The following is a 13,144-nucleotide window of genomic DNA, read 5'->3' on the forward strand; positions in this document are numbered from 1 at the left end:
ACCATGACAAAGTTTTAATCCAACAATATTAGAATATTTCTAGCAATTTGACATATTAATTTGTAAGAAGGCATTACATTGTAGTTAAAATTATTACAAAATGTATTGCTGCCGTCTTTATTTATAGCATAACTATCAATCAATAGCCTAGTATTTGCATTATTTTTCCTATACTGTCGGGCTATATTGCCGGTAGTTATCCCATATGCTAAATAAATAAATAAAAACAACTAAAATTACTTTATCATAATGTTAGATAAACAAACCATGGGTTATTCAACATTCATATACTATATACTGATCAGTACAGCAATAATACAAAGCTAATTTGAAGCCATAATGACTGGTCTTTCATATGAAGATGAACATTTGTGAGGATTTGTGTGGGCTGCAAAGTCTGCTGCTAGCTGAAACCTAGACTTAGCAAATAATAAAATCTTATGTTTTACTCTTCACCATGGATAGTAAAGAGTCAGCCTGTAAGCATTAGATGAATTTATCCAAAATCACAGTAATATCAGGCTGTGGCATTCAAACAGACAATTATATCAAATGTGTGCCAGATCATTTTGAATATCTTTATCTTTCAACATCTGACTAGTTGAGCATGGATTAAGCACGGAATATAATTTCAACAAGCAAAATGATTTGGTACAAAAATAGTTTATTAAAAACAATTTCCTATGGCTGAAATATTGAAGATTTTATGTCCATGTCTTTGTATTTTTAACAAATCATAGAAACATCTGTTAACTTTCAAACCATTAGGAGTTTAAAAAAAACGTTAAAGCAAAGGGCCTCCGTTGTTCCTTCCAACTCAATTTGTTTCTCTTGGATAAACGAATCACAGATCATAAACAATTACCATTACACCTTTGAATCGTCAGTGATACAAGCATATTTACAGCAGTGTCCCAAGCAACACTTTAGTTTAGTTTTACCCTCTGTGCCTCTGTGTTAAAATCATACAAGAACAAGAGTTGGGCTTGCAGAATCTGGGCTTCAAATGTTAGCAACTTAATCAATGTGAAACGGACACTAAGTTTGAAAGCTGTGTTTATCAAAGACAAAAAAAGAATTCAGCTACAGGGTTACATTTTGTATTTTCATGTGGCCAAAACTTATTTATATCTGAGTTTGACTGACAGACAAACAGAAAAGCTTTTGTCTGATCTAAGAGATTGCCCCCTTCCTTCCATGCACATGGGAAAAAGAAAACCATAAGCATAAAGATTATGGAGTCTGCCTGCTAACATGTGTTTATACACAATGCTCAATAATACAAGGTGGCACCGGAATAGTTGCACATTTTTTGTGGAGTACAATACTTTTAAAATCAACTTGTGTTGGATATTCCTCTGTTGGATCTACAAAAGATTCTACTTTCTTTATCTAACTGAAAAATAAAAATATACACATTTAGGTAAAGGTGTGAAATTTAGACAGCTTTTTTTTTTTAAAACGAAGTCCTAGAATTTCCAATAGAGTTTTAATTCCACTTAACTTTTGATGAAGATGTTAGTTTTGAAAAATTGACTGTCAACACATTTAACGGAAACCAAGATGAAAATCCACTGAAATGTCTTGTTTTTTCCCCGTGCAGTTTTTGAACAGCTCTTTCTGATCTGGGTACAAGTCAAATTTCTTTGCAAATGGATGGACTCATCTTTATTTATGCATACCAATACCTCTATGTCTAGAACACACAACCTTCTGAAACAAAGCCCACTTAGATAACTTCATCAAATTTCTTTACTTCCTAAAGATTCCAAGATAGATAGACCTGGACGTACCTTTTGTTTCGTTCTAAAATTTTTGTGCATGTTATGTTAACTAAAATGCCTCTTGGCCCATCAGTCATATTGACTGCAAAAGAAATTTGATTAAGCCAACGTTAAAGTTTAAGTCCTTGGTTTTGAGCCCCTACAATAGGTTTGTGTTTGTCCAATATTTTTGTAACCAAACAAAATGATTATATGCACACACAAAGAATTAAAAGATTTCGATAACAGCTTTGCTATACAGGGAAATCTGGATAAGTAGAGTATGATCAAAGAATGTGAAGCATTCTTGATTTCCTAAATAAGATTAGAATAACATGAGTGTTACTTTTTTCACAAGGAATTAGGTGTAATTCCTGTTATCAGTAAAATATTACTACCAAGTTAGATTCAGAGAATAAGTCTCTACAGTATTAGTGGAATACTTACTTTTTAAATAAAACCATGTTTTGAGAGTGTTTTTAAGGACATTGGGTATTGGCCAGTAAATGTGCACGTGTCATTGATTAATCAGTTACTGCACCAAGTGTCTGGTAGAATGAAGACAATACTCAATCTTTATTCTGCCTGAAATAAAGTATGGTTCAAAGGGTGAGAAGTGAGAACATAATCCAAAGGAGAACTCAATGCCATTCTCCAATGAAACACCTACAAGTAACTTGATTGGATTTTAAGGCCACCATAGTCCTTTCAAAGTTTTGCCTTACTGGCTGTGATATTGCAATGAGCCAAAACACAAGATGAAAACAAAAGAGAAAATTAGATGCCGCCTCTAACATTATATAGTTGTTATAAGATATTCAGTGTTTGACATGACATTTTGGCAATTTTTAAAAAATATTTTATAATGAAGATATTTACCTTGTTGAGGAGTGCCTGCTATCACACAGATGATGCCACAAAGTAAAAATACATTTGTGTGTCACAGAAATAATTTTTCCTCCGTCTGCAAAACAACTTGAGTAAAAACATAAAAGCTAAGCTCAAATTAACCTCAGATGGACAGAGCTAAGTTAACATGCAAGCTCTCCGTTCATTCTTATAACTTACGGGAAGGAGAGAAACCAGAGTTGACAGCAAACATTTAACTTCAGCCATTTTTCCACACTGATTTTCAAGTGGTCGTGTGTTTTTCAAGACACAGATGCAACGCCAAATGTGACCATGAGCCATAAAGTCTGAAAACAACCATTTTCTTATGTTTGACAACATGTGTGGGAGATGGTTTTTTTTTCAAGAAATGTGTTACTGCCCAGAAACTGTCAATTACCGACTGACAAACTGTGACTAGTTAGAATTCATCTGCCAGGAGTTGAGGCTGGTTATCATAGTGAAAAACACAATTTTTATCTTTCAGTGGTTCACAGCAGTCTCTGGCTGAAGGAGCAGTGAGCCAGTCTATGATGCTGCTTCCTGTTTTGTTTCTGTGGGCTCACTTTGAGCTGAAGGTAAGGGGTCAGAAGGCATCGGCTCTTCTGCAGCAGTAGTTACCTCTGGGGGCGGAGCTAAAGGTTCAGATTCTACCTTCTTTTGAGAAGCTCCCACACTGGGTTCTTTATTCATTTCCATGGTAACCAAAGGAGTCAAACAAGGTTGCTCAGTGCTGTTTGAGGTCTGAATTCTGTCCATGTTTTCTAGTTCGGTCAATCGATCATCCCTGTCCCACCGCGTGGTCCTCTCTCGCCGTTCTGACCGCCTTGGCCTGTCCCCTTCTTTTCCTTCAGCTCCTCTCCCTCTTTCTCGACTCCCTCCTTCTCCCCTTCCTCTTTCTCCTCCCTCCCCCTCCCTCGTTCCCTCTCCCCATCATCACCCCTCCCTCGCTCCCTGTCGCTATCCTGGCTGCTTCGCCTCTCCCTCCAGTCTCGTCTGTCTCTGTCCCGATCGCGGTCTCTGTCCCGATCGCGGTCTCTGTCCCATCCTCCTCCCCGGTGATCACTTCGGTCTTCCTGCCAACCTCCGAGCCTATCCCTCCCATCCATTCTATCCCCACCTCCTCCCCTACCTCCATCACCAAATGGACGCCTTCCACCTCCAAAACCTCGGTCCCTCTCTCTATCCCTGTCTCGATCCCAGTCTCTGTCCCTCTCTGGCTCTCGGTCCCTGAATCCAGGCCTGTCTCCCCTGAATGGTCTGCCATCCATTTCTTCTGGCCCTTCCAGGCCACGAGGACCCCCTGGTCTCATAAAAGGAGGAGGAGGACCTTGAAGAGGAGGGCCATGCCCGTGGGGAGGAAAAGGAGCCCTCATATTGTGGGAAGGGAGCATTCCAAAGCCTCCTTTAGGTGGAGGGGGGTCATGGTGCATCATTTGAGGGTGTGGCCCTCTGGGCATCATCTGTGGGGGCATAGGTGGCATGTTGGGGTGAGGGGGTCGTGGCCCGTGAGGTGGAGGGAAACGCTGCATGTGTGGGGGAACCGGAGGACGTTGGAGTGGGATTATACCGGGCCGAGCGCCAAGCAGACCACCAGAAGGGGGTTGGATGTTTCCTGGAGGACCACCTGGAAGACAACCTGGAGGTCCACCTGGAGGTCCACCTACCTGGTTACCTGATGGGGAAACACACACAAAATACAGCTTTAATTTTAAATCAAACTGTCCAAAAGCACCAAAATATTAAATTTGCAATACAAACAACAAATCACTTGAATACAAATTAATCATAGTCAAACTAGCCATTATTTAAATTTCTGCCCATCAACCAATCGAATGATATAGCACTATACTGTATCTAATAATAAAATCTCACCTGATCCAATGCATTTTTTTTAAGACATGAGTAACAGTCATTTTACAAATCACTCAGGTGAAAAGTCCAGAGAGAAAGACAGACTGACCCATAGGTCCCATCTGGTTGTTGAAGATGTTGGGATCCAGGTCCTCGTCATTTTTCCTGTTTCCCAGACCTGGTGGGTCCAGGGGCGATTCTTCTACTCCACCTTTAGAGGGAGGTGGGGGACCTAGAGGCATGGCACCCAGAGGAGGAAAACCTGGGAGAAGAAGGGTTAAAGGAGTTAGGGTGCTTTCACACCAGTTGGATTAGGTTCAAGCAAACTATGGTGCATTTGCCTGTTTGGATCGGTTTGTTTGGGCTGGTGTGGAAACTGTAAACAGTACTCTGGTGTTGACTTAACTGGACGATACCCTTCACCAGAAAAGGTGAACTGGTGCAGTTTGTTGTGGTTTTTCCTTCTATGGATTTTACATGATCAGTCAGAGTGAAAAGTAGTTAAAACAGCGTTGTGTTGTACTTGGGTTCTAGTCAATGTATTTCTGCAGTTTCTTATTAAAAAGTGAGCAAAACTTAGCGCCCACACACCAACTCTAATAATAATAACAATAATAATAATAATAATAATAGTAGGTACAAGGCGCCTCTATTTTGTCCTGTTTCAACCATTACTCTTGACGATTATTTCTTCATTAGCTCTTTGTGACACCAGAGAACATAAATAAACACATAAGGAGCAGTAAAGTGCTGCATGTCTTGCTTTCAGTCACAGGAATTTAATTTCCACATGTGGGTCCATGAAGAGCTGATGATGCAGGATGATAGTCACCATAACTGCCCAATGAATGAGTTACCTTACAGTCCGTACGACTTCATGTTTGCCCTTGGTTCGTTTGTCATAAGCCAGTCTGAACACAAACTAAATGGCAACAATGTATCATTTGGACCAGAAGAATCGAACTACAGGTGGGAAATCGACCATCATTCGAGAATGGGCGCTGTGTAAGAGAGAGAGACTGAATGAAAGACAGCGAGAAATGGTTTGATGGCAACTGTAGGAGGTGCTACCTGGAGGCATCTGCATGGGGTTGAAGCCAGGTCTGATGAAAGGAGGAGGGGGGACGCCTGGGGGGAAGGAAGGCGGAGGCATGCCTATGGGACCAGGAAAGACAGGAGGCTGGAGAGAACCCACACCAACCATTGGCTGCTGCATTGGAGGAACCTGAGAACATTTACAGGGATTTACTGGAGATGTGAAATGAGAAAGACATTTGTGATCATTCCCAGTGACACTCTGGAGAAACAAGTACAATAAAAATAATCTTATCTAAGCTATCTCATCTTTTTTAATGTTGGTATGGACCAGGTGTCATATCATTTTAAATGCTGCCTCCATACGTATCCCTCTGATTGAGTACCACACACAGACATATTCAAGTGAGCATTTGCACAGATCCCCAAAAGAACAGCAGGCACTCTTAATCAAAACAACATTTTTTAACCAACATTTTCTTTTATAACAATGATAGATCAACACATCTCTGATGCTAGGAGTTTAACATACTGGTGACACTGTGCTAGTTTACCTGCACAGGAGGAGCAGCTGCAGCAGCCACAGGTAATACTTGTGTCTCCTCAGGCTGCTGTGGCTCTGAACGGCCGTTGTGGGTGAGTTCCTCTGGAAGGTCAAGAGTCTTCCTCACTCCACTCCACTCTGGAAAAGACAGACATGATTCAGACTTGTTAAAAAGCAGGCTGGTCAACACACTATAATACACAATAACATCAATAATACAACTTGTTTCTGATGCACATTTCAATAAAAGCAAATTTCAAAATGATAAATTCAGAGGCAGGGTATAAACTGCTGAATTCAGCATTAGGTATGTCAGACCTATGAAGAAGACCTTGTTTACTGTCAAGTGTGAGACAAACTGGACTTCCTACATGAACTATGTGTGGTTGCATTTTATGTCTTAATTTGTTCGTATGATTTCCTAACGTGTCTGTCAGAGTTTTTACCTGGTGATAAGGTGTCTACATCCAGTATTCCTCCTTCTTTTAGCTCCTCCAACTGAACCTCTCTGATTTTAGACCAAGGTATGTAGGTGACACCCAGCTCCACATCCCAGTACTGTTTAAACTCAGCCTTTATGCCTTTGTTCAAAGCCCAAGCAATCTGGCAAGAAACGAACAAAAAACAACTCTTGAGTTAGTTTGAGAATTCTCAGTTTTCTCTTTGATTTGCTAACTTTTTGTTAAGCAGTGCTTTACAAAGCAGCAATCTGTATTGCTCACTCACCTTGATGGCTTTCTGGTTAACTTTGTGAGTTCCTCTACTAAGCTTCTGTAGAGCCCTGAAGGCATCTTGTCGATGTATCATGACAATATAGGCACAGCCACGTGGAGGGATCATCTTAACAAGAGAAGAGGACAAGCAGACAGGTGAGGAAAAAACAAGGAGACTGTGTTTTCCATTTAGTTAGCTGAGTCTGGACTCAATCTCATGATTGCTTTATGGTCCTTTCAAAAAGTTTGGAAAACAAAGGTTTGGTTTGAACAGTTAATCTTCTGTATGCAATCAGTATCTTAATAACATAAACACAAATATCAAATATTAACAACAAAGCAGAGGCTGTGAGCTGTCCATGTAATAACTTGCATGAAAAACACAAAATACATTGTGACAAATTTACTATAAAGATTACCGAAAGACACAAAAAGCAGTATTTTACATCTTTGGAAATGCAAATGTCATTGTTACAAACACAGGATGTGGACCAATGTAACTGATTTATACAAGTCCACTTACATTGATGGACTCTATCTGCCCAAACTCCTCCAGTAAACAGGCAACATCTTGCTGTTGGGTTCTCTTGTCCAACTGGCCCACCCAGAGAGTTGTACTGCAAACTGAAAAAGAGAACGACAAAGTGAACAAGAACTTAGAAAGGCAAAAATATATGCAATACTTGGAATCAAATCATCAATCATCCAAAGACAATAATTTTGTGAAACTACTAAAAAACATACTGCACACACCTAACAGATCATTTCAGGTCCATGTCTATCTACTTAAATAAATGTGACCATAAATAGATTATGACTCACTGCTCAGTGTCTCGCTCTTGGGTGGCGGAAGGCCTTTCTGCCGTCGCTCTCTGTCTTTCTCCCTCTCCCTGCGCTCCTGCGAGCGAGAGTGTGGGGAATGGTGACGTCGCTCTCTGGAGCGTGAGCGGGACCGCCTGTGCCTGGATCGACGTGTTCGGGAATTAGACCGTGACCTCTTCCGTTTTGGAGACCTAGAGAGAGAGAAAAAAAAAAAAAAAAAAAAAAAAGAGACATTGCAACTCACGATACGTTCACCATAAATAAGCGCTGAGCAGCTTATCTGCATAAAACAAAATAAATAGATTGAAACTTGACTGACACATCACATCCCATTTCAGATGCTTACCTGGAGCCTGAGTGTGACCGTCGACCATGTCTGCCATCCCTCATAGATGAACGGTCCATATCCATTGACAAATCCTGAAAGGGTATGGAAAAGACATGATTATGATTTGATGCAAACTATCATACATTTAAATAAAGAGCTGTTTTCAAAATTTCTGGCATCAGATTTCAATTTTAATGCAAATATAAAAATATATAATTTACCCTTATGGCATGTTAGATTTTGCTTATCCTTTGCATTGTTAAGTCTACCTGTTGTTGCTGGGCTGCATTGTGGGCAGGGTATAGCCCTGGGAAGCCTGGAGGCCCAGTAGAACCAGGGAGGGGCTGCCCTGGCAAAGCATGCCCCATAGGAGGCATCATAACTGGGAAGCTTTGTCCTGGCGGTAAACCATAAGCCTGGAGCTGGCCATTAGGAGGGAGAGGAACCTGAAAAAGACAACTGGAATAAATACTGTGCTCGTACTACAGGGTTTCCCCAAATATAAAATTAACTGGGCAGAAAAAGATTTGTACCTACCTATGTTTCATTTTCATATTTTTATATGTATTACTTCTTTTACTAAAGGGGTTGCCTTCCATAAATAAGGAGCATATACAGCATATGTATCATGTAACCATATTGTTGTAACACAACTACTAACAGTTGTAGGAAACTTAAATCTGAGAGCATTTTAAACTAATTTTACAGTTTAAAGTAAAAAAAAAAAAGAAGACGAAAACAAAGATCAAAGAATGAGATGACTAGACTTGTCAGGAAATATGAGTTATTTTACAATTAAAAATGTTGTACTTATTACCTGTTGTGAGGGGTCTTGTGACATGTTAATCATCTGCGGTTTAAAGTGATCCATGTGCTGTAGGAAGGCTGGAGGCTGCTGCATACTGTGATGATAAAAATACCCCATCAGCTTCACAGCTTTGAGTTCTTTTTTTTTTTTTTTTTAATCAATCAGAGCTTCCCACTTTGTGGCATTGCAGGGCTGCTCTAGTATACATAATAAATTAAGGACTTACAAGGAGGGCTGTGAGATTTCATCCCTCTTTGTTTCTTCTCCAACTTCTGGTTCATCATCATAGTCAAAACGGTCCAGCAATTTCTAAGAGACAGGTAATGAATTTTAAAAATGCACAAATGATAACATGGAAGAGCTTGTACAGCCTTAAATTACTTATAGTCCAATCACTGTGAAACAAAGTTTCTAAACAGTGCCTGGCCTCTGCCTTTTTGTTCAGAGTAAATTTAGCTGTTGATGGCATATGAAAATACAAAAACACACTGCCACCTTGTCAAAGGCTGACTTCTGCTGGTTGGATTGGGTGGGCAGGGGAGGCTGCGGAGTGACCATGCCCAGGTCAGTGGTGACGTTTTGGGCCTGTGTTTGAATGGTATGGACAGGAGGCAGAGTGTCAGTGTCCGGCTTCACTGGCTGCTGCTGAAAGTTCTGGAGCATCTGTTGAAGCTAAAAACAGTGACAGTGACAAAGAGTGAAAGAAGAATTATTAGTCAGGGTCTAAGAGATGCACAAGCAAAGATAATACAAAAAAAGGGACTGTGGCCAAAGTGAATGCCAGTCTAGTACGGGCACACACCTGCTGACCCTGTGAAGACTGGAAGAGCTGTGCCACAGCAGCAAAGGCGTCAGAGGTTTGCAGCTGAGCAGCAGATGTTGTGGTGGAGTTTGCTGTTACTTCAGTAACTGGCTCTTTGGCTGGAGGTGGGGAAGAACCTGAGGTAAGGGACGCAGCATGAACATGTGCGTGAGCAGCACACAGATGCCTTCAAACGCTAACATCACACACTGATACATCTGCATATAAATATTAAATTGTTTTATGCAATATAAATTTAAAAAGCACATTTACAAATTTCTCCACTAAGCAAATGTTCTTTCTTTCTTTTAACTTGTTAAAAAAATGTAATCTGTAAAAGTTGTGTCTGTAGAATTGTATTTAAAAACAATATCATGGACTTACAGTAATCACTACTTCCTCGTGTGTACAAACAACCAAATTACCTGGCTCATCGGTGCCTGTGTAGGGTGCAGCAGCACTGCTAGAGCCAGCTGCCATGTCCAGGAGGGGCTGAATAACCTCAATCTTGAACACCCCATTCTTCTGCCACAAGTTCAACACCCGCACGATCTTACTCTACAAAAGGAATAAGAATATAAGAAAGCAAGGACACAAGTGAAGGAGAAGGAATAACAGGAGGCTGATTTAGGTGGGGACCTTTGTCATTAGTTGAAGGCAAAATCCTTCAACAGTCCAAAAAAAGTCCACAATATTCCAGCTAACATTCATCACAGTGAAATTTTCCCCAACTCTTTCTGTTCTTACCCTGTCCTCTACTGGGCAAAGGCAGAGGTTCTCAAAAGTTCCTGTGATGTTTTTGGTGAACCTTGGGCCAAACACGTCCTTGTCTGATCCAAACTGGTGTCTGGACTGCCTAACAATGGAATCCACCACATACAGGCCCGCTACCTTGTACTCAGGCTTACACTGGAGATTGCAGAAGGAGAAAACAGATTTGGGTTTAGTCATGTTTACTGAGGAAACTGGGTGATGACATGAATTTAGACAGCCACCTATCAAAACTCACCTTTTTGATAAACTTTTCCACAATCTGGACCACATGTTTGTAGAGCTGAGAGAGAGAGAGAGAGAGAGAGAGAGAGAGAGAGGGGCAAACAAGCATGTTATCATCTAGATATAGGCTCAAAAATACAGAGAATATCGCTCAAATAGATATGTAAGTAAGTAATCAAAATGAAGGAATGTCGAAATCATTCTTACTTTCATAGCTTTGATAGCCGATTTGGTGATGGAGATCATCTTTGCCCGAGAGATTGGGGGCCTGGAGTCCATCAATGAGAATAACTAGAGACGAAGTAGATAACAGATGAGTGAGATGGGGAGGGTCATGAAATAAACAGAGAGGAGTTTCAGAGGTGATGCCAATCATTTCTATTCCATTGCTTTTGATTTCCAAACCCTCATGTCTTCCCATACCAAAGAGACGCATTTACAGGACATGCTCTTTACAACTGAATGTCTTAGTGGAAACAAGTTGCAGAATTAAACCTGATATTTTAAGCTTTTTGAATATACCAAATGTTAACATGCTTATCACCATTTAATAACTGATAGCTGATAATTTATTAGTTGCTGTGATTGGTTAAGTGGAACTTTTTCACTGCCTCCTTGATCGTTGTATTGTTCATTATCCTCTGACAGAGACATGGGGATGTAAGCTTTGGTTTTTACAGTGCATTGTGCAGCAACAGTGAATGCATGAAGTCTTCCTATGATATTGTTTACCACTTTCATTTTCCATCTGCTACAAACGCCTTGGCACGTGCAGACATTTCAAACTAGCATCTGATTTTGTCAAATAGAATTTCACAATTCCCCCTCGGGACTGAGGAGACCACTGATAAATTTCAACTGTTTTGAAGTGAGGATCCAAGAAGTCAACACACAGCAGTATAACTCACGTTATATAGAATGACAAGATACAGCCTTGGTACAGTACAATGCAAAGAAATTAGAAATAAAACATACACTGTTGACGGGTGTCTTCTTTTGAGGAAGTTAAAGCATCTTAACGGCTGTGTAGTGCACTAGACTATTGCTTTGCTTATTCTGAGCTAAACAAAATGCCCCAGTGTTTGAGAGAAACTCATTTAGACATCACCAATGTACATGTTTGCTCTTTTAGGTGTCTATTGAAAGTATGTTTAAGAATACACTGACAGTGATTTGAATCCATAAACAACAACTACTTTCTCTGTTTCTGTGCCAGACAGAAACTGCTATTGAAAGTGCAAGACATTTTTCAAGAAACCATCAGGAACTGCTCACAGCCTTGGGGTTATAATGGTTTGGTGCAATAAACAAGTATCAGGAGTAGCTACTTATGATACAATTACAGGTTTGTGTTTGCCATTCAGTTATGGCGGGCCCAGCCACGGTAACTGTTACACTCAAGGGTTCAAAAGGGCATCAGCAGAAACGAGAGGAACCAAAAACACCACTAAATGACTTGAGCTGTCTTTTGACTGGACTTCTAACAGTATCAACCATCAGTCCTCGGGCCTTACAGTAACTTAGCCTGGCATCTTCTAAACAAATACATGCTGCGCATATCACTGAAGCTTTTATGAACATTTTGTTTGTAAGCTTGCGGTGTGATAATAACAATAGGATACGGTGTTTGGTCGCTGTGTGGTTGCAGTTAACTGTTAGCATTGTTAGAAACAACAATGTAAGTGGCCATGCTCCGACAAGCTAACATTAACGTTACTATACGAACTTTGAGCAAGGTTACTGTAACCAGTGTGGACTGGCTATCGTTGTGTTAGCTTGCTAGTGGGCATAAAACCATATAATTTGTTACAGTAACATTAACAGCGCTACAAGTGTATTAACGTTATCTATAACACTAACGCTAACTCAGTTAGCCCTACGCCAGGTAAGATGGACAAGTCCAGCTAGCTAGGCCCACTGGTGGGTCCTGCTCGACTAGCTTCAGTGCATCACAGCACCAGCATCGCCAGACTCGGTGACTTCAGAGTGTTGGTGAGCCCTTGAGGCAGCTTACCTCGTGGTTAAAGGCATTGACGGCATCCATGATTGCCCAACGCTCCGAGCCTCCCCTTAACTCCCGATTTCCCGCGTACAGCGATGTTTATTCTAGGAAGGGTCGGTACAACATGTCCGCTCCCGGTAGCTAACGAGAGTTAGCCTAGCATCGGTAGCTCTCGGGTCCGCGGGCAGGGCAAAGCATGATGGGATTCAATTTTGTTGTTCTAGGTTTTGTCCGCTGGGTGGCGGAGTGTAACAGGATTTGAATATATGTGGACAGGGCATGGGACAGAGGTGTCCACCGGTGTCCACACCATAGACTGTATAAAACAAGTCCACACACACAGTGTCCTTGTTAGATATGGCCGACTACAGTCTATGATCAGGGCCCCCGGACAAAAATTAGCTTTGGGCCCCACCTGATCCCTGTTCCTCCAATTCTCTGTGCATTGTGTACCTACCAGTAGACCTACAGTACACACAGCAGACTATGTATGTAATCTTACATTTACTCCCAGATACCATTTTCTGGGATGAAGATTGAGTAAAATCTACTTTTAAAATATTCCAAGTCACAAAGTTAAGGAGTATTA

The 13,144-nt window shown here is 40.9% G+C and overlaps 1 protein-coding gene across 1 annotated transcript; it reads right to left on the bottom strand.

Moving 5' to 3' along the window:
- Positions 1 to 647: 647 nt before the first annotated feature.
- On the bottom strand, positions 648 to 12,790 carry scaf4a (SR-related CTD-associated factor 4a). Its single transcript, XM_044221352.1, has 19 exons — positions 12,568 to 12,790; positions 10,761 to 10,844; positions 10,567 to 10,611; positions 10,305 to 10,466; positions 9,983 to 10,115; positions 9,558 to 9,694; positions 9,251 to 9,427; positions 8,982 to 9,064; positions 8,765 to 8,849; positions 8,217 to 8,393; positions 7,966 to 8,039; positions 7,620 to 7,810; positions 7,321 to 7,421; positions 6,811 to 6,924; positions 6,531 to 6,687; positions 6,095 to 6,222; positions 5,577 to 5,730; positions 4,615 to 4,767; positions 648 to 4,326 (listed from the first exon to the last, which is right to left on the bottom strand). Exons 1-19 carry the CDS (start codon positions 12,595 to 12,597, stop codon positions 3,425 to 3,427), a joined length of 3,087 nt encoding a protein of 1,028 aa, XP_044077287.1. The 5' UTR covers positions 12,598 to 12,790; the 3' UTR covers positions 648 to 3,424.
- Positions 12,791 to 13,144: the final 354 nt, after the last annotated feature.

This window comes from Siniperca chuatsi, linkage group LG14 (genome assembly GCF_020085105.1).
Source record: "Siniperca chuatsi isolate FFG_IHB_CAS linkage group LG14, ASM2008510v1, whole genome shotgun sequence".
NCBI classification, from domain to species: domain Eukaryota; kingdom Metazoa; phylum Chordata; class Actinopteri; order Centrarchiformes; family Sinipercidae; genus Siniperca; species Siniperca chuatsi.

Bases quoted from the DNA above. Each gene is read 5' to 3' on its own strand.
- scaf4a (XM_044221352.1), bottom strand. From the start codon at position 12,597: ATGGATGCCGTCAATGCCTTTAACCACGAG. The intron at 10,612-10,760 runs GTAAGAATGATT...TCTCTCTCTCAG, and splicing joins CGGCTATCAAAGCTATGAAA to CTCTACAAACATGTGGTCCA. The intron at 8,040-8,216 runs GTAGACTTAACA...ATACCCTTTCAG, and splicing joins ATGCAGCCCAGCAACAACAG to GATTTGTCAATGGATATGGA.